Source organism: Aquila chrysaetos, chromosome 9 (assembly GCF_900496995.4).
Source record: "Aquila chrysaetos chrysaetos chromosome 9, bAquChr1.4, whole genome shotgun sequence".
Lineage (NCBI taxonomy): Eukaryota > Metazoa > Chordata > Aves > Accipitriformes > Accipitridae > Aquila > Aquila chrysaetos.
This window is the reverse complement of record NC_044012.1, coordinates 37,948,303-37,976,050: the sequence shown is the minus strand read 5'-3', so window position 1 is coordinate 37,976,050 and position 27,748 is coordinate 37,948,303. Positions and strand designations below refer to the sequence as shown.

General features: G+C 38.3%; 1 protein-coding gene across 9 annotated transcripts in view; it reads right to left on the bottom strand.

Annotated features, from left to right (window-relative positions):
- GNB1L (G protein subunit beta 1 like) overlaps window positions 1–27,748 on the bottom strand; it is a 43,664-nt gene that overhangs the window by 12,639 nt on the left and 3,277 nt on the right. For 5 of the 9 annotated variants that reach the window (XM_030024157.2, XM_030024152.2, XM_030024151.2 and 2 more), the window contains exons 2-4: window positions 4,351–4,478; window positions 3,981–4,106; window positions 1,784–1,946 (exon numbers count right to left, since the gene is read on the bottom strand). In XM_030024157.2, coding sequence (XP_029880017.1) covers window positions 1,784–1,946; window positions 3,981–4,106; window positions 4,351–4,466 — 405 coding nt within the window. In that variant the 5' untranslated portion in view covers window positions 4,467–4,478. The other 4 variants (XM_041125936.1, XM_041125934.1, XM_041125935.1 and 1 more) reach the window with 4 other exon arrangements.

Sequence of the window (27,748 nt, the reverse complement as noted above, 5' to 3'; positions counted from 1 at the left end):
GTTCTGTGTTTATATTGGTTTTGCTTAATAGGAGAAAGATTTGCCTTTGCCTGAGGTTAATAGTGTTCCTGGGTGGCTAAAACTGGCCACAAGGAAACACACCCTTTTTCTTTTTCACATTAATAAAGCTTTTAACATGTTTCTGGCAAATTGGCAAGAAAAGTGCGTGTAACTCATAATTGGTGATTTAAATGCAATCATGAACAAATAAATGCCTGTTCAGATCTCATTATTTATGGACTGAACCTGCTTTAAGACAAAATTACTCTTTTTTTGGGTACCAGCCAAGCATAAACACTTATTAAGTCTTAATTTTAATCATAAGCTGCAAATGTACTGTGTCTCACACAGTGCTGCCTATTTGGAAGCACTATATATTATGGGAGCTTACGTGAATTTATTGAAACCTGACACAGTTCTAATGTAAAGGTTCATACACAGAGTGGAACTCTTACCTCAGGAGACAGCAAATCATTATCAGTTTGCAGGGCCCAAGCAAACAAATGAAAATAAAACAGAGATGAGTTGTAAGAGACATTGGGGTAAATGTCTTCTCTTTGGATCAGATGATTATTTAATTCTTCATTACCAGAATGTGTGTGTGTACTCTTTGCCTGACACAAAAATTCTCCGTCTGACACAAGAATGCACATGTCAATTTTGTTTAACTTAAATATTATTGAGCACTGCTGTAAAATGGAGAGAGTTCTTTGTTTGATCAGAACAACATAGGGGACTTAGAATGGTTGTATTTACTGGTACAGCATTTGTGTTTACAGGCTTATTCAGTTCTGTAAAAGGCTGAACATTCTGGCTGTGAGCCAACAAAGTACTTAAATATGTGCTTAACTTCTGAATAATAAAGTTCACATTTTCTTGCAATACAGGCACCATTCCCACTTATTACTTCGTATATAAAATATGCAACTTTCAGTTTCAAGATACGCATCCTATAGTCCAGAAAAGCATGTGACCTTTTATGCTTATGAACAATTTGCAATTAGCTACAATATATCTTTTCATATTTATGTCACTTCTTTCTGTTTTCATATTTTTGGTATTTTGATGTGAAGTATTTGCAATAATTTATTTTTGTGTGATGTCCTCAAATAGTCCTTCAAAGAAAACAAAAATACGATTTCTACACAGCAGAAGGTGGATATTGCCAACAAAGCTGTCAGTCAGTGATTGCTGCGATAATGGGTATTAGATGTGGACTTATCCAGTAGGAACTGAAACGGACCCTACAATTATCTCACACTGAGCAAACCTTTGGCCGCTAATAGTAATTCAAGTATTTCCAGCCAAAGTACCAGTTAAAGAATTAGCCTCGGGTGAAAGACCACATATCGGATTACAAATCACCTTCACCTCCCCTTCTCTCACCAAACACGACTTTCAGCTTCAGATGGAAGATGAGTACCTCCATCTGATGACAGACTTTCTGACCATTAGTTCCCCAGAAGGACTCTTGTTCCCCTTTAACAGTATTCAGCAGCACCAGAAGAGTTTTCAAAACTCCTGCACATGAGAGACCAGCAGCAGCTGCAAATACTTCAATGTCAGAAAAATCTTGGGGTGGTATCCTTGTTATTAGAGCATAAGTTATATAATTCAGTCATCTTTCTGGCAGGGAAAATTAGTGATTGGAACCCCCAAAGGTTCCTTGTGCTGCCCTCTCTTGAGCAGAGAATTTGAGAGCAATGATGTTTCCCCTTCTGAACCATCTCATTTCAAAACCAAAAGCAATCTCCCAAGCACCAGAAAAAGAGATACTTCCTACCTCCTCCAGGGCCTTGGCTGCCATAGCCACTAGCCAGCGTCCCTCTGCCACCTTTAACAGAGAGCATCTGCAGAATCCCACATTCTCCGTGAAGACAGAATCCGTCACCGAAGTACGTCCCTCTGCTAAATCCCACAAGCAGATCCTCTGGTCACGACCCTGACTGTTACAGTAAAACAAGTTACCCATGAGCCGCAGGTCTGAGAAAGCCTGACTTCCTGCATGTTAGTATCTCAATGTTGGGTCTTTAACAGGCAGTAAAGGAGTGAGCTTAGTACAGCTTCTGTGGGGGTATTAATTGGGTCTTTCATGAAGTGTGTGGGAACTCAGTATCACCGAGACCACCACCCTTCTGCTGACTGCAAAACTAGCCAATAGGTTCAAAAGTTACCGGGAGGAGGGAGGACCTGAGAGTCAGTCAGATGCACTGCAGTCACGCTTAGCCACGTTTCCTTGTGAAGAGAGGCTTGATCAAACACAGTTATGCTATTTCTATGTGCACATGTGTTTATGAAGTCTCATGAGTATTTGAACATATTCATAATAAAAATACTCACATTTTACCATTGATTAGATCTAATTTAAAAGGAAACAAAAGTATCCAGAGAGTAACACATTTAACACTCTTTCACCCTAGCAATGAACTAGAAATGTCAGGCGTGTTGACAGCTGGAAGACAAATAGCAAGACAACAAAGACTGCATCAAAGGTAAATAAAAAGCTACAGTTATTCAGTGGCCAACTTCCCATAGCCACAGGGAGGGCACAGAAGACTGTTACGGCTGTGTATGCGTGGAGTCACAACAGGAGAGGGACTGGCAGTGCAGTGAGTAGCAGGAATTAAACAATGAAACGCTGGGGTTAAAACATCCAAAACCAGAGAACCAGCGGCTGCATCACTGATGTACTAGTGCAGCTCACGCAGAGACTCCTCTGCATACCTCTCCGTCCCGCAGAAAAGCCTGTGTGTTGGTCCCAGACAGTAAGACCAAGGAGGCCAGACAAAGGGCACAGCATGCATTGCTACTTATTTATGTGATCCCACTGGCTCTGGAACAAAGTACCACTGTGGAGAAGCTTCCAATCCACAAACTACAGTAGCACAGGACATGTGTCCTCATGTTATCATCTGGGACAAGGAGTCATCAAAAATCCCTTATCCATTTCTTATTTTAATTAGCAGTATCACCTGATGTAAGTATGAAACCAAAACAGAGGCAGATGCAAATCTACAGACTGTTGGGACTTCTTCAACATCAATACAGAAACTCCCATCTGCTGTTCAGCTGAGTGACAAACTGTCAAAACATTTATAGCACTGGGCATACAAACAACGTGGTACTGCAAGAAATTGTTGTGATTTAGCTTTAGAACAGAGAAACAAAAAATACAGGTAACTGCCGTCCTAAAATTGCACTGCTATGTGAACTATTATAAATATACAGCAAAAATAGAGGTATGGAAAAAACTCTATAATTATACAAACAATGCTCATTCAATATGATTTTATGGGGGAGAGTGATGATAATTGTACTTAAGCAGATAACAAATATAAATGCTAATGAGTTCCACTGTATATTATAAGAGATGTCTTCTCTAGATAAACATGTCAGAACACCTCCTAGTCATACCGACACTTTGGCATCTACACTAGATCACCTGTCTAATCCAAAGTACACAAATCTTCCCAACCTTCCCCTACTAAACGAGACCAGAAGATATTTTGCAACAAAGGCGTGCAACTCGACATTCTTGCTCATTTTCAGTCTTCCATTCTCCATCTCCAATTCTTCACTTCCTTCCTTACCTTTTCTCCCTCTTCCCTCTTTTTATAAACTCTTTGTATCAATTTTGATCTTCCCTGAGAACCAGTTGTGAAGCATCTGTCAACTTCAAATCCAAGTGTATTTCCTTTACCCAAAGATCTCACCCGATCTCAATGCAGTAATAAAGACACTATGGACCCCAAATTGCGATGTTGTCACATACATATCATAAAGAAACTAACAGTACCATTTTCCCCACTTTTTGTTCTACAGTTTTTCTGTATTTTTGTACTTCTGTACATTTCCGTATGTGTTGGAGAGACTTTCAGTGACTCCAGAAATAAGAGATTCCTTTTTTTTTCTCTTTTTTTTCTTCTTCAATCATCACAAAAACAAGAATAATTTCACTGTTTTTTGCCTGCTTTGCTAACCTGAGGAGCCTGTTTTTACTACCAATTGTCTCCACGCAGTAGACAGATTTTCTTCCATGGCCATCCAGTTCTGTGTCCACTCTGTGTGTTTTCAGGTTCCAGACATGGATAAACCCATTCTCAGACCTGGCAGTAAGAACAGATGCTCTTAGTGTGACCGCTACATACAGTCTGATAAGACAGTCTGATACTTTTCCCCCCCCCCCCCCCCCAAAACTGAAGTTGTATGTACAAAGATAACACACCCATCATTCACCAACCATGCATTTTGTTGTTTTCTCCAGATACAATTTATCTAAATAATACACTTTGTTTTGAAAGGAAATGTCCGTATAATGCTCAACTCATCCAGAAATCCTGGTTTACTTACCCAGAGAAAAGAGTGGGGACGCCAGGTTCTTGGCCTCCACAGGAAAAATGCAGAGTGTGGACTGCAGCACTGGTACCTCTGAGAACAAACTGTGGATCCGGAGGTGGCAGAGCCATCCGAGCAATGAACTGGGGGAGTGAGGAGAAGACACAGATACCACAGAGGGTAAGGCAGCCTAAAGTGAAACTGCAACTTGAAATACATTCTGATCAGGACATTTGCTTTTCCTAGTCACTTTCCTCTTTGAGTTATCATTATTGGATGCTATTTCTGTTTGCCATACAGTTCAGTGTAAAGTATTTCCTCATAACATCAACTGATGAAGCAGCTGTCAAATCTGCTTTTTGCTGCATTCCTTTTTAAGCAAGGTAAGTGCTGAGCTGGCCGTGTGTATGCACCTCTTGCGCACTTGTAAATACAAAATTGTTCAGCTGCTCTCCCTGCTGCAAAAAGGAAGAGCTACAAAATGCAAGAAACTGGATACCCATAATTTCAGTGGGCAAGCAATTTATCATTCCACTTAGCCCCTTAGCAAGTCTTTCCCCTTCCTCCTCATAAAAATACTACTTCTGTGCTTTCCACTCACAACCATTTACAGAAAAGCACTGCAGTGAACATACCAACTGAAAAGAATTTCAGATGAGATTAGAGTTATGATCATTTTTACACAAGAATCCCATTACTCCCAAGTGTTTGAATTTTTGGTTCCAAGCACCGTTACTTGAAAAAAAAAGAAATGCAGTATTTCACACTAACTTAGTGACTACTGTGTTAAACATTTTATTCCAAGGGGTTTGTATTCCCCAAAGGATCAGTAAAGAGACATGGATGCTTTCAGCTTTATTTCATCGGTTCAAATGTGGTCCAAGTCAGGAAAGAACAGGGCAAGTATATGGGGAAACACATTGCCCTGTCTAACAAGGGAAACATGAAGGACAATTTATTATGAACTCACAGGGATAGTTTGTGTGATCTGATTAGGCACAGTCTTACTGATCTGGCACCTTCACCAAGTATTTCCATTCACATTAACACCTTTGCAGGCAGCTGCGCACGAGCACCAAAGAAGGACAAGGATGACTTTTCTGTGTTCTGACTTGCTGCAAATGACCCTCCAGACCTGTGCTGGGACAAGGTAGCCAGCAGCTTCTTTGACTGTTAAGTACAATTTGCAGTTCATTGGAAAATGTGTTATAATATGCACTACAAGAAATATTTTCACCATGAAAAGTTTTTACTGCTTTATGTGTGACATTACACTAGCCAAGCTTGTATTTCTGCTTCTTCCTTTCTGACCTGACCTCGTACAGAAAAGGACAGCTTTTGCCACTACAGATGTCAACTCTCATCACTCTTTCCCATTCATGCATATATTACACCGGATTAAACAAAAAGTTTTCCAAATTCACTAAGGGAAGATCAGCAGGTGTTTTTCTGCCTGCTGGTTCACAGCAGAGGAATTGCACAGAGTCAGAACAGAGCGCTAGAGCTACAAGTTACATGGTAAATTAAAACAGCTCAACTTTTAATTGTTCTCTCACCTCAGTATCAGCTTTTAATTGTGTTAATGGACACACTTGCTATTGCACCTCATTTGCAGGTCTACCTTGAGTGTTTATAGATCAGTAATCACCATGGTATCTATAGGTCCTAACTAAACACAATTATCTTATAGGACTAGTGATGAAACAGGATTCTTCAGCATAATGTGCAATTCTCCCTCTATAGCACTGTGTAATTAGGTATGAAAATAATGAGCTCAGTGGATAACTTCCATGTTTTAGTGCCCTGACTCATCTGTTTTATGATGTTGTCTGATGATCTAGACTCATGACAGGCTGGAGTAAATTTTCAGATGATTACACGATGTACAGGTTTGCCCCCATGGTGAGATCGAGCTCCCAAGTGCCTGTCTGTAACATGCTTCACCTGTGTTATAAACCTGTTAGACTGAGGATTTTGTCACAAAAGGTCACCTCTTTGGGACACTACAGCTGTATGCTGTTGTCCTCAAAATGACACTTTGTAGAACCGTGTAAATAAAATAGTAGCTAGGCAGCTTGCACAGGAGCTGGGTTCCTCTTCACGGTGGAATGATCCTGGGTTACTGCACTAAGCAAGGAAGACAAAATAGAACTGAGTCAACCCAGAGGCTATCTGGGATTACAAGGCAGGTTTTTAATAGCATTTTTCTAATTACTGACACAGAAGTTTTTGCTGACAGACAGCAAGTGTGTGCGTGGCTGTGGGAATGGTTTTACCTGGCATGAAACAGACGCTACTAATGCATGTCTTTACAAGGACAGTATTTCAGAAAAATCCTCAGACTGGCTACAGGAGAAAAAAACAACTGAAAACATACTTTCAAACTGTAAGCAAATGAAGTGACTTTTTTCTCCTCGGAGCCTGGTTCTTTGCTTGCTTTTTTGCTAATCAGATACATGAATCTGGAAATCTGGCTTAATATTAAACCTATGGCATTTTTTATTGGGCTTACAAGATGACTCCTTATTACTTCCTATCATGACTCAGCAGATGAATGGCAGCGTGACTGCATTAAGCATCTCATCTTTCTTCCAGCAAGTGCTGAACTATAAAATTGCATCTGTGCTGTCTTCTTCATCCATGAGCTTGGACAAGTCACTGAAGACCAAGATTTAATTAAAAGTTCTTAAGTACCTAAGTCAACAGAAAGTCCCATGAGGTTGCAAATAGATGGAAATTTGGTGCACCAGTGCCTTAAAAACTCCACGAAAGCATCCATCCGTTCCTGTTGACACATAAGCATCCTCACAAAAATGACATTTAGCCTACTTTCAACTCACCAGGTAGCTCAATATCTCTACTTTACTTACAGGCATAATGAAATACATTGTGGTATACTGATACTAATAGATAATGGTTATACCATGCTTTGCTAACCAGTTACAAGCATACTAAATATGATGACTGTGTGATGGTAAAAGCCCCTGGGTAAATTTTTCTAAAGTGCCCAAGTGATTTAGAAGCCTAAGACACATTTTCAAATGAATTTTCAATCCTAAATCTCTAGTACTTTTTAAAGTTTCACCCCAGGTGTCTGAAAATGAGTTCTCTAATTAGCACAACATTTATTTTCTTGTTAACTCCATCTAGCCTCAGGGAGACTAATCTGTTCTTGTTAACTGGGGATATCTGCAACAAATTTAATTAAATGAATTTTCTTAGTATTTAGGCTGGTCTGAGAGCAAAGTCTGGCTCAAGGGCTTGAACAAGCAAAGTGTGACCTACAGAAGAAAGTTAATTTAAAAGCATCTTAGGGCTAGACCATATGTTTGTCCCTGAGATATCCTCATACTATGACTCCTGCCTCCTATGAAAGTATGTTAAAAGATAGGAATCATTTTGCTTATGGCATTATTTGTTTGCAAGAGGGTATCATCAGTAAGAGATGCAACACATCATCGTGCTCTTGTTTTTTAAAAGATGTTCCACTTTTTATTTCTTCCAGCCTTCCCTGTGCTGGTAACAGCATCTTCCTGCAGGGTCTCAGCTACACTCTGATACGATACAGACAACTAGAAGTATTTTTCACAAGGTGCTCTGCAAAGCCTTGGGCTCCTGCATCGATTATATTTGCTATGTGAGCAAGGAGTGGAAAACCCAGCTGTTCAAATTAGTGTTTCAATAAGCAAATGGCTATGCATACCACACATTAGGTACTAAAAAGGGTTTTGTCTAAAAAATTGCTTCTACTAAATGCCAGAATAATTCAATTTCCTTCAAAATTACATTACTTTAAAGAACAATTCACTATTAATATCCCTTACAAAACTTACTTTGTTTAGGTTGCAATTAGAATCATCTTCAAACCATTTGAATGTCTATGCAGTGGTATTTCAGTATCATCACTTCAGCATTCAAAATAAAAAAGTTAAGCTTTTATTTAATGAGAGTCATTTAAAATATGTAAATGTCAAAAGGATTACCTTGGAAAAATCTCTCAGAGAATTAAAAACATTAACAGATTCCCACAGGAAAAATTCCAGCAGAATTCAGCAACTCTCCTGTTCCCACTCCTGTCACTTGTATTTCTATCACACATTGAAGCAAAAACAAATTGCTATTAAAATATCATCCAAACACCCTCCTCCCCCTACAAATTCAGTTCAGTTTGAGATACCAATGGCTCAAGCAAAGACAAGAAAAAATCCTCTGCTTTTTTTTTTTAGGCTTATTTAGAGTAGTAAAAACCTCAGTGGTAAAAGAGCTTTTTCAGGTATAGGAGAAATAAATCTCTCTAGGCATGTCTGGCAAACTGATTTTGGACTGAAACCAGCAGGTGTGCAGACATAATTACTACTGCAAAATATTCAACACATCCAGGTGTGCTCACAAACAGATATATGAAATCCCTGTTATTTTTTGAAAATTCCTAGTCTACCAGGTGCCACCCTCCCAAAGGAAAAATCAGAGCAAAGAACAAGTTGAGAAAGATGTGAATAAATTGTTCTTCCCCCTTTCCAGGCTGTTCCTTTTTCATTCATACAAAAGCTCTTTTTTAGCCTGCACTTCTGTGCCTACCTGCACTCACTCAAAATTTTTGTGACACTCTGCCATGTTGTATAGCGTAGCTCTAGTGCACGGGTGTGTTTTCAAAGTGGGTCACTAGCTGTAACTGCAGAGGAAGTCAGAGAAATAAGAGACTCCCTCAAATTAATAGTGTAACGCAAACAATTTTGTTTATTGCATTACATTTACAATCTCCAGCTTTAAAATACAGCAGGCAGCCCTTGCAGTATGAGCTTTCCAAATATTCCCATGTTTCCAGCCTGTAACCCGCTGCAGACAACTGGGTTTCATAGTGGTGAAACTATGAACTATCCTCTGCCCAAGAAACACCCTTAGAACACGGCTGCCTGTGAATACTGTGGCCCTTCCTCATGCAGCCAACTATCACCTTGCTGGTACGTGTGTTACTTGAATAGCAAAGGTAGGTGAGGAGGGTCCCAACAGTACCCGATTCACCTCACTGAATTATGCCAGAACACAGCAGGACTTGGAAACATCTTAGACATCCCTGGTTGACACAAAATGCTGCCTGGTTATATGGCACTTCTAGGAAGCAGAGAACAAGAGTTTAGGGCTACAAGAACCCATTTAATGAGTAGCATCTCCATACATAATTAAAAGAGATGGCAGACAAATCTCCAGAAGTTGAATGAGTTAAAGTTCACCTCATCTGACTACAAAAGTGAATTTTTATAGGTTATTGACTACAAAAAGTCTGAAAGCAGGTATATGGTTTGGTAAACAAATAATTCTTCAGATGTGTTATGACAAATTTCTAAGCCCAGCTTTTCATTTTGCACGTACAAATCAAAAAATGACAGAACACACTGAAACACAGAACTCGGCAATAGAGAGGGATGTTGCGAGATTGTCATCTGAAGAAATCTCTTTGCACCTGAGGTTAAAAGTAAGTGACTGTACAAAGAAATACCTTTTTGTGTCCTGTAACAAGCTACCACATACAAAACACTTAGTGAAGAATGAAACAGCCACTTAGGTTAAAATCCAAAATTAAAAGCCAGGCAGCCAGCTTTTTGCATTCTTGCTGCAGTCCCCCAAAACACGATATGTCTGTTGTGTGCAGACAGAAACGTGCACAAGTAGAATCAGTAGAAGCTTGTATAGCAACTGCCCGCACAGATCAAGAGATGTGGGAGTGCTACACAAATCGTTGCAAAGGTCAGAGCCCCAGAATACATGAAAATTCACTCATCAGTCAACAAACACTGCAGCTTTCAGTTTAAAGCTCCCTTTGCTATCTTTGGTGCTAAATTGAGATATAAACTGCATTATAATTCCAGGATTTCTTTAAAGCTAATTTAAAAAAATAATTTATTTCAAGTGGAAATCAGAAATCAGTAGAAATCTTTAAATCAAGAAATTTATTTCAAGCAGAAATTAGAATTAGTAGAAATTTCTGATTTAACCAGTAAAATGTACTAATAAAGCACTCTTAATTTTCAGGTGTAGGGATAACCAAATGCTTTCTCTTAAATTGGTTATTTTTCATACTACTACCTACCTATGACTACCAAGTAGAGATTAAGCACAGTGATGTATATTTGTATTTAATATGTGACTTCAAAACCTAAAAAAAATAATTAAAAAAAAAAAGAAAAAAATCACAACGGTGGACTGGGAGCATTCATTAGTGTTCTTGTACTGGAAAATACAGTATCTAGATATTGTATATAGATTTCTAGATAGAATTCTCTTGCTTGAAAAACTTGCCAGTTAGAGACACATCAATGTCAAAGAGAATGCAATGATTTATATGACCTAGCTATACAATCCTTTATTAACTGATATCATAAACCCGTTGCCATAGAGCCAACATTACAACTGAGAAGAGTCCTTCCTTTTATAGGTTGGGAACACTAAATGCTGTCAGAGCTTTCATTCTAAATAGTCACCAAATCATTTCTAATGACTAACAATGACTGCCTGCTCAGAAAAACACTTCAAAAGTCTCATTTTGAGAAGTGCTGAGAACCTCCATTTCCCATTGACTTCGAGGGAAGTTAGGAGTTCATCCTCTCTCAGGAGCTCCCCAAAATTACCTTCTCCCCTGACATTTAGTTAATGAATGATGGAAGTTTCCACATTTTAATTGTAATAGTCAATGGACAGATAGCAAACAAAACTGCTTATCAGCTATTGGTGATATGCCAAGAAATCTTATGGGAGCAGAAAAGAAAATGACTAATAACCATCATGCAGTGCAACACATTTTTAATGATTTCCACTCGGATAAAGGCTCCTCACAGTGTTAGCACCTTTTTTGTCTCTAAGCATCCCCTAACTGAATGAGGCTAAACCGCAATATATTACAATTTTAAGTAATGAAGTTTGCAAGAAAAAATGTATATAAATGTCAGTGTGTAACCTTCAGGAATACTGAACCCAGGCTTGTGTCTTGAGATTCACTTTCAAATACTTCCATCTGCAATTTTTAAAAAAGTCACTGTACAATAATTATTTTCTCTATGAAAACATAGATTCAGCATGGGAACAAAACTAAGAATGATTGTAATTATTTGAGAGACACTGAGTTAGCATATGGATCTCATTGCCACTTACACATTTTGGTCACTGAAACAAAAAGCTATTAATCAATATGTAAAAGCCATAAATTAACATAAACATTAATCATTCTAATACTCCCACTGTGTCGGACCAATAATTTTTTTTCAGTCTTTCATTCTGACATATTCGCCTTCAGCTATCAGCTGGTTGACCTTTTTTAACACAGTTAAACATTTTGGGCATTGCAAATCTTACTGAAGTAAACATTTTGGAGACAGCCAAATATCATGGATATGTTTATGCCAAAAATATGGGGTCTGAAAACATGAGAGCCCCTGCCTCACATGTCATTGCACTAGCTTTTAATAAGGGAGTATAAAATACAGCATGAAATACAGCTGAAACAGATGAAATTCCAGTATTTCATAAACAGGTTCATTTCGCAGATGAGGGAAAAGACACTCGTCTGTTTTACTTTCTAATACCATTAATTGTTTGTAATACCATTAATTGTTTGGTAAAGTGCAGTGATATAACCACAGACAGCCTTGTTTGGAGAAAGAAAGCAGGCATAAGAGCCCACAGTAGTTCAGCTCTGCAACACACTCTCCATAAAATTAATGCATACACATACACACAAAAAAAACCCAAATGCCTAATCACTTTGAAAACTTGAAGAATAAGAAAATGCACAATATAAGTGAAAAGAAGTATTGAAACAACTGTCTCTCTATGCCATACCATCAGACCTAAAATGAATTTAAGTTTGTACACTTGATAAATCATTGTAATCTAGCAGAAAATTGATAAACCAAGGACCATCAAAAGATTGTTTTGAGTAGCCTCTAGTTCAGCCATGCATAGCAATCTGTCAGCCACGGGACTCTGTCTGCCCATCCTCCTTAATTAGGGGTGCTGCATAGTGCAGCATCAGCTACAAATCTTTTGGTTCCAAGAGCTAATAATGTCCTCAGATAGCATGGGCTTAATTAAACATCTTCCAGACATTTTAGCAGACATTTCCTGCAATAATCTTGTTTAGTAACAAACTATTAAAAAGAATTGACAGAGAAGAAATATATCAAGTTGTTACAGCAACTGAAGTTATTTGGGCCAGAATTATATGTCTGCAATTAAGGATTCTGTAACTCTGAGCAATTAAAATATCACTTTATTTGAAAACTAATTAATTCTAAACACATATTTTTCCCATGACAAACTTTTATGATTATTTAATTTATTCCATTCTAATTACACTTTAATTAATCTACTCTTGTATAATATTATACTGTTATTCTGGCATTTGACCAATGAAGACAATAAATTGATTGCAGTTCCGTTGCGCAAGAGCAGAAACTGTCATGCCAGTTTCAACACCACATTTATTTATTTGTCTGTTCTATTACTTTTCTTTTCCTCCCACAGGGCATAGGAACATAAAACACAGTACAAATTGGATGACATTTTGTCTTCTATACTTTTTTCTTCAAAGTGTGAAATATAACTTAAGAGTTTTTAGTATTAAGGAAATGTAGATGTAACATGATATTACATAATAAAAATATAACCTATAGGATATTAACTTATACTTCTAAAATACATCACTCAATGACTTATCAATTGATTCCTGATGTACAGGACCACGTCCAGAGCTGCTAGAAACGGACGTTCCATTGACATTGAGCTCTGCTCAGGATCTGGCCTGATACAGTCAGCAATAAGGGAGAAAGGTAATAAGGGATAGAAAGAATAAGGGACCAAAACCCATTTTCATACTTACCTTAAACTTACATTCATTTCAGTATCTCAGTAAGTTTTACAAGACACTGCATTTTAATTTTGCATCAAGTTACCTTAGATGCAACTAAAACAGAAGTACATACATTCTCTTCTTACTCTATAAATACTATATTTGGATTAAACTCCAATAGAAGAAATATATACATGGAATTAGTAGTGTTGTAGTTTATTTTGCTTTGGCCATACTTGAAGTAAAAATGACTGTCGTTTACAGTCAGAAGTCCTCAAGTTTCTTTGAATATGAATGTCCCTGAAATTCACAGTTCTTGCACATTTGGTGGGAGGAGATACTGAGTAGTGACTCTTATGAAGACACAATGAAGCAATCGCCTTTTCATGCACTTTTAAAACTTCTGCTCGCGTTCCTTGCTGTATGCTTTCTTCTGCTTATGAAATAACTCCCTATTGTATACGCCTTACCAAGAGTGAGACGCCTTGCAGAGGTAGGCAATTAAATTAAAATGTACTGCAAGTTGAGCTCTGACAGTGCTTTCCAAAATGTTTCCTTTTACTTTAATCACACAGTTTACATTTCATAGAATTAAAAAGACAAGTATAAAATACTTTCACAAAATATGTATTCATTAAAAGAGGAAAAAAAGTCTGCACTTAATTGAACAGGCTAAGTACTTTACCAGCATTGCCATAGTGGGCAATACACTTATATTAGAATATTGTACCTGTTTCCTACCCCCCATGTTTATATTCTCAACATTTGCTTCATAACAGTTTAAAAATATACTTTGAAATTGCAAATAGCAAACAGGATAAATTGATGTAAACATAGGAATATTAAATAACCAAAGGTAATTCCTATTTGTGTCCAGCTCATGCTTCGAATTCCAAATTTTGGATCTGATCTACACCCATCCAAACTGCTAGATGATATTGGTAAGACTGCTCAAACAAGGAAGGGTTTGCAGGATTCATTCATTACACCAGTATTTCATAAAGCATTTTCTCTTTGGAAGGTTTCTGCTTCTGTGTAAACTACAGCACGTCTCTGAGACCAGTATTATTATGGGTCATTCTTTGTAGATGAAGAAACTGAGGCAGGGATTGTAAGTGACCTCCCAAGGTGGCACAGTCACTAGAACTGGGGTTAGGACTCCACTCACTGACTCCAGGCACAGACAGTCCCTTCCCACAGCCAGTGAGATTCATATGCCACATAGTACTTTAAGAAACAAAGCAATGTGGACAGTACATTAATCTGCATCAATTCATTAGGCTAAAACTTTAAATCCATATTCAGGTGAACTCTCAAGGTCAGAAGCAACTGCGTTTCAGTAAAGAACATACCATTTGGTACCCACATTTTAACCAAGAACCCCTTCAGTATTTAGAAAAAAGGGAAGACTTAGTGTTATGTATATCACTTTTAAATATGAGTCAAAGTTACAGATAATGAAGTATTTTTATGCTGTGAAATATCCCTCAAAATTCAAGCTTAATTACTAACAGTGTGTGTCATTTGTCTATTAGGATTCCCATCCAATACAGCATAAGTATTTGGATAAGCCAAGTTACTGGAGAGCAAATTAGTCCAAGAAATCTAGTAAGGATCACTATAATTCCAGTGCAAACAGGAATGACATTTACAAGGCAAATATTACCTGAATATCAAATAAAAAAAAAAAAGTTTATGTTAACAGTTTAGGCTAAGCTTACAGTTTAGATACAAACCCACAATTGTTCTTTCATGCCAGGCTGATCACATAAGTCTATATCCATTTTGCATAACCACGTAGGATGCATTAATTAAGTATGTTCATCTCCAAGGCTCTGAGATATGAGTAATCATATGTTAAACAGTTGTTGTTAAAATGTGAGGGACAGTAATAAAAAGCTGGTCCCGCATTTAAAAGCGGTTGAATACTGATGATGCATAAGTCCCAGTTTCTAGTACTGATTGTTTCCTATGTCTGCAATGTTCTGATCAGTTAGTTGCTCCACGTTTTAAGGAGTAATGCTAACTACTTTTTAGCAAATGGAGAGAAATAAAACCAAAGTTACAGAACAGAGTTACATAGTTTACACCTGTAACTTCAAGCTTCACTTCTCCCATCCACATTAACTACTCCTGACCAAAAATAGTGAAAAATGCAAAACTGTTTTCACTGCCTTAATTTGAAACTTTGAACAATTCTGCAGTACCTGAACTTGAACTCCCAGCCTTTGAATGTGTGCTGAACAGCCCCCTATTGTACCGCACTTTTATGCTGGCAGGAACTGAAGTGTCAATCTTTCATCAGATAATCAGATTATGTCATGTTCTGACCAAATTCATTAGAAAAACTTTTACCAACCCTATTATCTCAAACCAGAAAATCCAGATCAAAGTATAACCGATTCTACAGCACAATAAAACTGTTATAAATATTTAAACACTAATTAAAAGGCCTCTTTTGTTAAAAGTAAATAAATAATTGAAAGCTACCTCTTCTTATAAATGCTATTGAATGCAACCATATTTATCTCATGGCTCTCAGAAAAGCAGGACCTATATATGGTGGAGAGTGGGAAGAAATGCACTTAAAAGCAGTCATTTGAGAAGATGGAGGGTTGCTAGACTTTTAAATCATTTGCCTAAAGTAAGTCACACTATGTGTTCATTCTAGTGACAAAGCATTAACCCCTGAATGTCTTTGTTAACTCCATTCATATTGGACAATTGTATCTACTTACTTCATGCAGATGTACTGGTGGATGCTATATCCAAAAGGAGAGTAGAAATACTTTTTAGGGAAATCCTACATCAATGAGTAATTTCTCAGTAAATGCAATTATATTGTAATTTGTTTACTTCCTAAAATATGCATGATCTTGTCTCCTAAAAAGGTAAATAACTAAGTTTGGCAGATGTATTTTCTGCTTTTTGAGTAGATATGACATCTGCATAAAACAAACACTGAACATGAGAGTACTAAGTATGTCTCCATTTCAGGTGGATAGCAAGCATAGCATAAGAGGGAATCAAAGAATTCATATTGATATAATTAACAGCAAGGAACTGAGTTTAGATTAATCCATGAGCAGTATCAGCGACAACAGCGACAGGACAGTCCTTAATATTGATTTCACGTATTTATCAGTACTACAATCAGATTCTCCATCTGTAACTCAAACTTGAAAAGTATGATAATTTACGGAAAGGAGATTAATTTAGCCATTTTGAGTCAAAGACGTATTTCATAGCTTCATCCCAAATCCTGTATATTGTTAGGATCCCTTTCCCCTTTGAAGACTTAGTGAATGATTGAAGCTTCTACTTTCTGAGAAACAGATAACACAAGACTAGTAATCTGACTCTAAGCCACTGGATAAAGGCAGTTTGTTTCCTCTTAGCCCATCTGTCAACACCTCTTCAGTAATTAGTCCTAATTATTACAAAGGGCTAGCCTCCCATTCGCATTATTAAATCAGAAATAGTATCATAGCCAGGTATCTTTCAACGCCTACCAGACTGGCGACCTTCGATTTCATTGAATCTTCTATCAGTATCCGCCTTTGGAAGAGCCTCAGCAGTAATTTTAGCATCAGCTTCAAAGATGCAGATCCCACAGTGGAATTCCAGGGATGCATTCATATACACACCCACATCATGTGACAGGAGAGCAAGCAACACAATTGACCTTTGCATTGTTCTCTAAACTCCCGTGATATAAAACACACATCTCTATTTTATACAATAGAACTGTTTTTTGTCTGCATGCTTAGAAGTGCTCCTTTGAACTAAATGCTGCTAGGAAAAATAGTGAAACTGTGTCTATAAAGATGAAGGTCAAATCTTTGTTAAGAAAACAATACATCTGAAACTTTTTTTCAGATCAAGATATATTTGCAAGAAGTAAATAGTAACTAAAAATATGCATAAATGTGTGAAGAAGATTTAAAAGGTTTCTTTTGTGTATTTTTGCCCTATAGCCGAAGTACTTCCCGAGAAAACTGGAAAACAAAAAGGACGATGACATCAAAACTCTCATGGAACCAAAGCTCAATTAGCTGAGGCTTTAGTCAGACAGTTTTAAGCTCCTCATTTGTGTTAACATTTATTTAACTGAAACAAGAGAAAAAAAGATACTCTTAAGAACCAAACACTCAATTTCTTTTGATTAAAAGCCAAACATGTTTCCCAATAGCACTTCTGAGACCACTAGTGAGGATTTGTTTACACTGGATTTCTCATCAACAGCAGAGCACTACCAGCTTCCTCAGACACAATGAGCTGACCTGAGCTGCACTGGTACAGTTTATGGCTTGTGTTAAGTATCTCCTCTAAAAGCTTGTGCCCAGAGCAGAGGAGCTACACAAATATTCAAAAGTCTCCATGTAAACAAAGCCCACATCCTCTAATTAAAACAGAGAATGTTTTTGTTGATATGCCTAATGTTTCAAAAAATAAAGCATAGAAAAGACTTTTTTTTTTTTACAAAAAAAATTTTAAAAAACTTTTCTGTGTCCTATATTAAAGTGAATTAGTGATTCCCCCCTCCCCCCTTTGCAGGTCTCCTCTAAATGCTACTGATGCCGATAACAAACAATATCTAAATAAATTAAAAAAAAAAAAGAAAGATATAAATAATAATAGAGCTAGCTACTATATAAGAAGCAGTACCCTAAAAATTTAGGGTTTGACTGAGCGATCAGGAGTTGGGCAGGCACTAAACAGGGTGCATGGGGAGAATGCCCAAACCTGCAGGGAAGTCACTGCAGATCTGTGGTGTCACTAAAGCCCAGTGCCTGGAACAGAGACCATGTCCCAAGTTCTGGGCCCCTGATCTGTGGATGTGGTCGGCCCGAAGTCCCTCTTTTGTCTCATTCTCTCAACTTGGCCTACTTGGAACTAGCACAAAGACATGCTCCAATACTGTGTGCTACTGAGATGAAGAAACTACTTTGATTCAGCTTCCTGCATACTTGTCCTGCATACCTTCCTGCTAGAGTACTCATGGCACCATACAGCTTCACTGCACCTGGATAGCTTTTTACTTCAGAGATAACTAAAACTCACTGCCAAGAAAAATAAACACACAAACTTAAAATTCATTTTCCAAGTTGTACATTTTCCAAATAAATGCCATGTTAGTAACATGCACAGTAACAGGCAGCCATTTCACTATCAATGGATCAGACTTTAAAATACATGACTATTTCAGGTATCAACAATGCAGTATTAACACACTTGCTACCAATTTTTCCTTAATTATCCTTATGAGAATTCAGTGTATTAACAATAAGAACCTTTCAAAGAAAAACATTGTATGGCTCTAGTACTGCAGAAAAAAATGCCCTGCAGGGTCAGACAACTGCACCATCTAGCCTAGTATCCTGTTTCCAACATGGCATAGTGGCATGCTATTTAGAGATGCTACTTAGAGAAAAGACAGAAGCCTCACTGCTTTTGCAGTCCATTCCCCCCCATACTCCTCCATGCACAATTGCTGTATTAATGATATTACAGGACATGTAATTTCACTGACCATTTGTAGTTCTGCTGTCTAGGAAATTGTCTAATCCCTTTTGCACCTGCTGATACCATTGCCTTCGCTACCTCCTGTGGTAAAAAATTCAGTTTCAGAAAATGAAGGAGCATTTTCTTTTATTTGTTTTAAACTGATTTCCTACTAGCTTCACTGAGTGCCCTCTAGTTCTTGCATTGCAGGATTTGGAGGGCAAAAGTTTCACAGTCAGCTTTTTCATCGCTTTCATGATTTTGTAAATCTCAGTGATAAATATCTAAAGAGTACCAGCCTGTTCAATCTCTCCTCATATGACAGTTGTTCCATTTCTCCCAATCGTTTCAGTTGCTGTTTTCTGTACCATCTCTAACTCCACTAAATCCATCTGGAAAAGTAGAGAACTGAACATAGTACTTCAGATATGAGATGAATGAGCTTTTCCTTGGTAGCAAAATGACATCCTAGACAAGATAGATCTTCATGGACCTCAAAAATCACACGTCACTTTCAAGAGAGAAGTTACTTCTTTCTGCAACATATACAATTCCAGCTAATACACCTGGCAAAGGAAGTTATCTTTGCTCTCAATAGTTTAGGATTCCTGCTGCAGGGCAAGCCAACAGAGAAAAGGCTAAGTGTAAGTGTACTGTCCAAGGATCTGTATCCGGAAGAAAGAGCATAATATTTTAATAGCACTTCCAAAACACCTAGACTTCCTGGAATTACTAGTTAAAATCCCAGAGGAACTGGGGATAAGTTCTCTGTCCATCCAAGCCTAGCAGACTGCTTCCTTACACCACTGTGTATCTTTCAAGGAAGAATTTTAAAGGTCCTACCTGCTCTACATCAATGCTTGAGAGCTTTGGTCCATTCTTATAGCAATAAGCCCTGTAGCTTCTCTTGCTGACTTGGGCCAAAATCCCTCTAATACATCATGCTAGCAGCTGTTTCTCTCCATTCCCAGCTATGTGCAGTTAAGTGGCATATTTTACAGTAAACCAGATCCTTACCGATTTTAAGGTTACTTTGTACTATGCGGAAATGTTGGAGTGGCAACGGGTTGCCTTTTTCCCTTGATTTTCATTTCATGTCATTAACTTTCATGGAAGTAAAAGTGTTTGGGTCAAAAAGAGGCAACAATTATAAAAGCATATGTGCACAATGTAATCTGAAAAGAAAAAAGAAATCAGACCCCAGCAGGAGGAACAAAAGGAAATATATCTTTGTTCCAGCTGCATGAGCGACCCAAGCGCTGAGTAGACAGTGCTGGAATCTCCCCAGGACTGTGCACACATCGCTGCAATGTAACCACAGCCCTGCCTTGGCCTCGCTTCTGCCACCACATGCCCAAGTCTACCAGCAAGAATCCACCGGGACACAGGAGCCATATCTCCCTGTGGTCACCTAGAAATGCCGCTGTCTCAAAATGGCAATGAGATGGATGGATCCCATGGCCTTTATCTGGCAGTTTTGCCCAAGTGCAGAGAGGAAGATGAGGCCCCATGTTCCCAGTGCAGTCCTTGCTGGAGGAAATGAGATCTGGATTTCATGACATTGCTAGCAAACTACCTCTGCAAAGCAGATACTAATTTTTCGATACTACACATTAGAATGTTTTATATAAATGTACTTCTGCAGTTTCTTCAGTTCCCACTAAGGTCCAAAATACTTACATATATCAATAATTACACAAAGGTAGCACCACTAAACTAATACCGATTTTAAAGAGACTACTCACATAGTGAAGATGTTCACACACATCTGCAACAGCCATGGAACATTTACTTTAGCTCTCTCAAACACAAAAGTCTTCATAATGTGTTTTGTATAAAACCAGACTATAGTTTAACCTGCAAGGTCTTTGGTATGTTCCTTTTTCAAGTCTGCAAGTACTAGTTTCAGGGAAGAAGTCTGTGCCAAAGTATATTATACCTACTATGGCAATAAATTCTTCATGGATGAGGTTTTACACATAAATTACCTTCATTTGCAGTCTCTGAATGCTCTTCTAAATTTTATGGGATAATATGAATTATGAGCACCCATGTATTTCTTGTAGGTATAATGTGAGACAGATTTTTTTCTACTACATGCAAAAGATTATGCAAGTGAGTTGTACTCTACACCTCTCTCCCCCGACTTGTGTTGAACAAATGTGATAACACAGACCACTCAGTTGCTTATGAGAAGTGTACAGCCTGCTGTAAAGATATGTATGTATGAATTAGGTCTAACTAGGAATAAATATGAATCACATGGTTAAACAAAAGCATTAAAAATACCTGAAAGGTTTTTTTCTAAAACTTATAAACTTAGATTTCTTAATCTGTTATTTCTTGGTTTAGTTATTGGTACATTTATGGTTTGGCAAAATAACTCCTTTTAAATAAAGTGTACATTTAAAGTGCACAATTTATACTTAATTGAAGCTACCACTGTAATTGTTACAAAACTTGGCTGGATTTCAGTGGCTGGGCTTTAGGTATTTTGCTGGTTCTGCTGGATTTTTAAAACTCTAGAGATCTGGGAATGGAATGAGTCTGTTCACTGTTATTATTAGTCTCTAGTAAATACTGTTGGTGACCCACTGGAACCTAAATCCTAGCCATTCTTCATATATATCTGTTGAACACTGGGTGCTTTGGACTCAGTTCATACACAACACTTGCCTCACAAGCAAAGTTCCAGGTATCCACAGGAGCTCTGATTTCAGGAATCACTAGGAATGTGATCTGGCAAACAGCACCCAGACCTCAATTCCGCAAACTGCTCTACCGCCACTATCTAAATCAGCGTAGTAGTTTCAAAGGCTTCACAAGAACAGGTCCAGGATCAGCCATTTTTCTGCAAGGACATATTCTTGGTCCGCTACATTAAACAGCAACAACACTTCAAAATGCACCTACTCACAGCCACTGAAACCAAGAGGCGAAACACAGCAAGAATGGTACAGCTGGTCTGGGAATGCTTGCCCAGCTCCCACAACAGCGGGGGAAGGATCAGGCATGAAGGCTCATCAACAAGATCAGACAAAAGAGAAAACACTGAATCATATTAAAGTAATTACCAGAAAATAAGACTTCTGTAAAATATTTGCAATCAGCTTGTTCAAGCCTTCAGGCTCAGTCTTGTATTGGGCTGCATGTAGCGGCACCACCCCAGGAGGTGCTCCAGGAAGAACGAGTGACTCAGAGTCACAGTTCCTCCCTGGCTCCCTTCCTCTCGCATGGGAGAACAAATAATTTCACCCATCCTGAATGCAGTGTACTCCCACGGTACTCCTAACTAGCTTGATAGTACAAAGCGCCATGGCCCTGCTCCCTCTCTGTTTGCCCTACTTACATGACAGCGAAGGAAGGATCAGGCACGAAGACCCCACTGTCTCTCCACCCCATTGTCTCTCCTCTCCCATCTCCCCACAGCCAAAACTGCTGTCTAAAGCGGCCGTATGGGACACATTTACTTCCCACTTCCACCCCGAGGTGCTACTACAGACAGGAATAATCTAGCATGGAGATAGTATCAGCATGAAAGAGTATCCTTGTTAGGAAGAACATACATTGTCACTAGATAATGATAACCACATTTAATGGGCACAAGCATGAAGGCACAAATTTCAGACATTTTCCCCTTATTTTAAAAAATAGGGGGTTGTTATAAAAATGCCCAATTACATCATCAGGCACTATACAATATTTATGGTATAAAATCACTATAATTAAATGCTAAGTGCTGATTTCAATTATTTAGCAGTGGAGCAATAAAATAAGCAAGTGCCTTTAAAATATTATTTTCACAGAGTAATCACAGAATACAAAAGGAGCTAAACAATGATGTGTCAGGACCTTATAGACACCCCATGGTAAGACAGGAGATTTAAGGTGCAAGGATTCTCAGGCCTAGTGTCGCAATTAAGCTCTGCGTCCCTCAGATCCACTTTTTTGCTGCAAGCTTACAGTGGAGCTAGTATTTGGGAAGAGAAAAGAGTGAATTTCTGTCCTGACTGGGTTAGAGTTACCATGTCACCTTAAAACTGGCCACTTGGGAAAAACAAAGGCTTATATAGAGACTAAAAATATTAAAAATCTGAAGCAGTGAGGTAGTTCAGTCTACAGTGGCCATCTCTGCACATGCCTCTTCACTGAAGGACCTGGGCTGTGTTCATTAGTGTTGGAAAACCTTGCAAGATTATATTAAAAAAATCATTTTCATTGGAAATCTAGTTCCAAAACATAACCTTTATTGAGAAATATCATCCAAAACATAGGAAATAAAGGATATTCCCAGTAGATATTTTCAATAAGCTACCTGTCATAGAAGGGAAAAAAGACTGCAATATTAAATATTATTAATTCTATTTTGGGGCTAAATAACAGTCCTGGACAAATGGTGATAAAAACATCCAGCAAGCAGGAGTGAAGCCGTGGTAAAGCAGATGCTGTACTGTCCTTAAGCAGGATGCAGTGCATGCTGTCCTGAACAGGGATACCTCTGTCAGCCAATGAAGGCAAAGTGGCCATGCCACCTTCCTTCCTTCTTGGTGTAACTGATGTTGCTTAAAGGAGAGACCTCCAGCACAGCTCCAAATCTGCAAGGCTCAAGTGCTGGCAGTGTGCCAGACTCACCCATACAGGGCAAAATAATGGGTGGCTGTGGAGCTCCTAGACTACCTTCACCTCAGCTGTGATCCTTGCAGAAGTTGGGATGGATGACACTGAAAAATTCTTCACATTTGGCACTAAGAATTTTTTTGTCAAAATATAGAATGCAGCTCACTTCCATTCATGTTTCTGATAAACTTTTGTTTTTTCTAGACAGATTTTCAGCTAAACAAAAACTGAGCTGGAAATGTCCAGTTCAAACTAAATGTCCTGTCAACTAAATACAGCTGATTATTCTTTGCTTCCTTACATGCTTCTCCTTTACCAAGAACAAAACACAACTTGTTGAAGAACACATTTTGAAGCTGGAATAATGACCATTCCCAACCCCACAGCTCCATTTTTATTATAAATAAAAAAACCTGAAGGTCTTCCATTAGATTCAGTGGTTGGGAGGGAGTGGGAAGAATGATGTGTTAAGCTGCAATGGAGGAAGTACACACGCCAACTGGAAAAACGGACTATAAAAAGCTTTTCTTACACAAACACAGGAGGAAGGAACCAACACCCTCAATTGTTGAAGTGAAAGGTGGGGGGCCTAAACACACAACTAGAGAAAAAAAAAAAGGTAAAAATTTAAAAAGTCCTGAATGTTTCACATTTTCCCCAATTACTCTCAAATTTGTCTTGTTTGATAAGGTCAAACTTACCAACGGCAGACCTGGCAAATCTCATGCAAAGAGCGTAAATGCTGTATAACAGTACCAGGCTGGAGACCTTTCTGCAGTTAAGAGCGTGTATCACCTGTTTATGTGGCACAGCACTATGGACTCTCTCCCTCTCTGCAACCTATTGCAAGTGGGGTAGAGAGCCCTCTGTACCTAGAACAAGGGATAAGAGTGCAAAAGAAAGGCCAGGGTGCTGCGCTGCAGGAAAAGTATGTGCCACCACAGCAAGCCACTTCTGCTCCAAGGGCCTCTACTAACCAGCAGCATCCCCAGCTGCAAGTCAGGAACACATCCCCTCCAGTCACACAGTAACATGTTTGCCCAGCTGGGAACTGATGCAGCATCATCTCTTATGTCAGAGGACAAAAGAATCAAAGGGTTTAAGGCAGATAGAAGAATTCAAAGTACAGCTTCAGAAGGTCAAACAGGCCCATCACAGAAGATAAAAATTTATTAGAGCAAATAGCTAAATACTGGCAGGCCAGAAATGCAATTTCTAACAAGGCAGATTGAGGAAAAAGGAGGCAGACAGTGAAGTTGGCTGCACTGATCAAACCTCCTCTGGAGACACTGCTGCATGGGCCTTTGCACTGGGCAACACCCAGTCAGAACCAGCCATCACTGATACAGGCTCATACACTTCCACATCGCAAGCAACAGCCCCATACACAAAGTATTCTGATCCCTAGCAGACATAATCTCTGAGATACAACCAAAAGACAGCTCCCATGATGATCTACTGCGTCCTCAGTAGTCTCATATTTTTCCATTAAGGTAATTTTCCTTATGCGTGAAAATATATTGGCTCATGGCATTTAGCAAAGTCATAACCTTCTAGTTACAGAGCTTGAACTTGTCAACAATTATTTAGTGAGTGCAATGGAGCTGGGTCAGAATGTAGATAGATACATAGTACATAGATTCTACTAATCTTTACAAAATCATTCCTTTCCCGGCCAGCCACTGTATAAAAGGACATAAAACTGACCTCAAATTAGGTAGAGGTTTGGCTTTGTAATGAACCTGGAGCTTCAAGGTAATTTCACTGAAAAATTTTTTACATGGTTTTAAACTTCTACCATTTATAAATGACTAAAAACTAAAACCAGAGAAGACATCACACAATATTCAAGTGGAAGCAGATAGCCCACATTCTCTCCTGCCCCCAGAACACATCAAGTTGTTTTAGAATTTTTGAAAATAACAATTAGAAACACACTAAACACTTGGACACAACACAGATGTATCAATCTGGGATAAAACTGCATTCTTCTTCCTCTACTGCTTACTTAGCAAAGGTGTTAGCATTGGTTTCCCCAGGACAACAAAGATAGCAAGCTTTGGTATAGCTTAGCACTTTAAACACCAGGAGAGTCAATACAGAAGAAACCAATCTGCTTTGTCCCTAGTATTAATGGTCAATGCAAAGTAGACCAGGATACGGGGTTCTTGAATATGTTTTCTTTATTCTGCAGAAGGCACAAGAAGAAGTTTTGTGACAGGCCGTTCTCCCTCCTGACTTCAAACTGAGAATCCACGGCTTTACAGAGGTCTGCACAGACATGGCTCTGAGCAACCTCATTCCTAGGTGGCTCCTGTTCTCCCACACTTATGTCTGTACTCACTTTATCACTTTGTCTCATTGTTTTGGGTGGATTTGTGTTTTGGTGTTGGGGTTTTTTCACATTAAGTGTGTCCATGGGTCTTCTCCACAGCTCACCCTGTGTACGCTTAAAATCCTTGATATATCTTGTTTGCAGATCTACCTCTTCCACCTCCTAACACTAACTAGGACTTTTTTCCCTCAAACAGTCTCCCCACTTTCTCATGGCATAATTGGCACTGTAGACTACCAACTGATTCCTGACAATTTATTTGTATGTGTAGAGCATCATGCAATTCTACAATGTGAATAAAACAACAAAAAAAAATCCTCAAATGCTTACACAATTCTCCTGTTTCTAGTTCTCAAGAAGTTACTTTCTTGGTATTCAAACTCAAATCCTGATGATAGAAACTTGCATTTTAAGGAGAGGCAAGTAGAAATTCCTCATCAATTGAACAAGTTGAGCTATGCTTCTGGGTACATATTACAATATCTTTTTCGCATCACACCTACTCTACTAAATATACAAAACACTAAGCAAGTGATAGTTTTGTCAGCCACCAGCTAATCAAATGAAAAATTATTAGGCTTAGAAAAATAATAAAAGCAGAAGCCAGCTGTGCATTTGTTGGATGAAAATCCCAGTGTCTCCCATGTTAGCTCATGTGTATTTCAATTTCTGGGAAGAAAATAATGGGAGTTTCTCCACCCTTTCTCATGTGAGCCATAAAACAGATTTATTACCTAGGATATATTCTGTGTTTTCTCCTGAGGAAAAAAGAAAGTGGTGGAACAAGTTCATTTTTTTCCCTTCTACAACTAGGATTTTCTTTATTATAAACACTGAGCTTAATTTTGGTATCATATGGCCCTTCTATTTAATGCTCTGGTCACACTTTTTACCTTTCTAAATCTTGAATTGTAGCATTTTCATTTCAGCGGGGAATCTACAGCTGCTCCAGCTGTCTGAGTGCAAAAAGTCTGTCCTAAGATTCCTATCTGGTATGTTTTAAAGCAGAATCCTTCGCTCCCCTAAATCAAAGAAGTTTAGCTTCTACTGAAAACTATGGAATAACAACAACAACAACAAATCTAAACATTAGTGTATGTTTCTTTTGAAATAGTTCTTGCTCAGCATTACCTTACGACCAACAGTTACCCAGCAACTCTGGGAAACTTAGGCGGCAAACTCAGGGGTTTAGAACAGGGTTGCATCTCATCTGGGAAGGTTTTCCTGTACAAATTACTATTTTTTGACTGTAACGGTCACCTTCTGACCTTTAAAAATAAATCATGAAAGAGAAAATTTGCTGACTAAAAGATTTTTTGCTCCTAAGACTCCTAATTTGCTTACAGTATGATGTTACAATTCTAAAGACCTGCAGTGGTAAATCCATTTATAGAAAAGGTGGTTTCCCCTATAACTTTCACTTTTGAGATGCAGAAGAGACTGATTCATATTTTAAATGCTTCTGAATCATGACATAGCCTGGATTCTCCAGTTTAGTGGTCTGGAAACTTTCAAGGCTAATATATGCCTTTTTAAAAGACATCCAGTAATACCTCTTTTTTTAAGTAAATCTGTTGACTCAAATATTTGTAGCCTAACGTGCTCTACAATCTACTCTTGATAACTAGCACCTATTGTTTAATGAGTCACTTTTCTCAACACAGCAAACCTGACATCTCTCCAAATTCCAGTTCTTTCAAATAATCCTATGCCATATGAGCATTTACACCAAGTCATAAATGCCATTGAAACAATTTTTGAAATGACGAGCTATGCCATCATTAGCTGCATATAATTAAAATGTACCATAGGAAGTGCATTCATTACAGTTGTGAAATTATTTTTATTGCTTATGAGCAGCAAAAAATTCCACTTTTTATCACACAACTGTGCCAGCACAGAGCTCAAAAGGAAGCTGGCTTGCTTGGGCAAAAATTGTGCAGGTTTTTTCATAGATTTTTTTCTTTCTCATTGCTTTGTGATCACTTTTACTGCTCCACAGAGAACAATAATTTGGAAAAAAAAACCCAAACCAGTAGCTAAAGTAGTTTTCAAACTATTACTAATTTGAAACCCTTAATTTGTACTACCAAGTATATTCTAGTGCAGTCAAA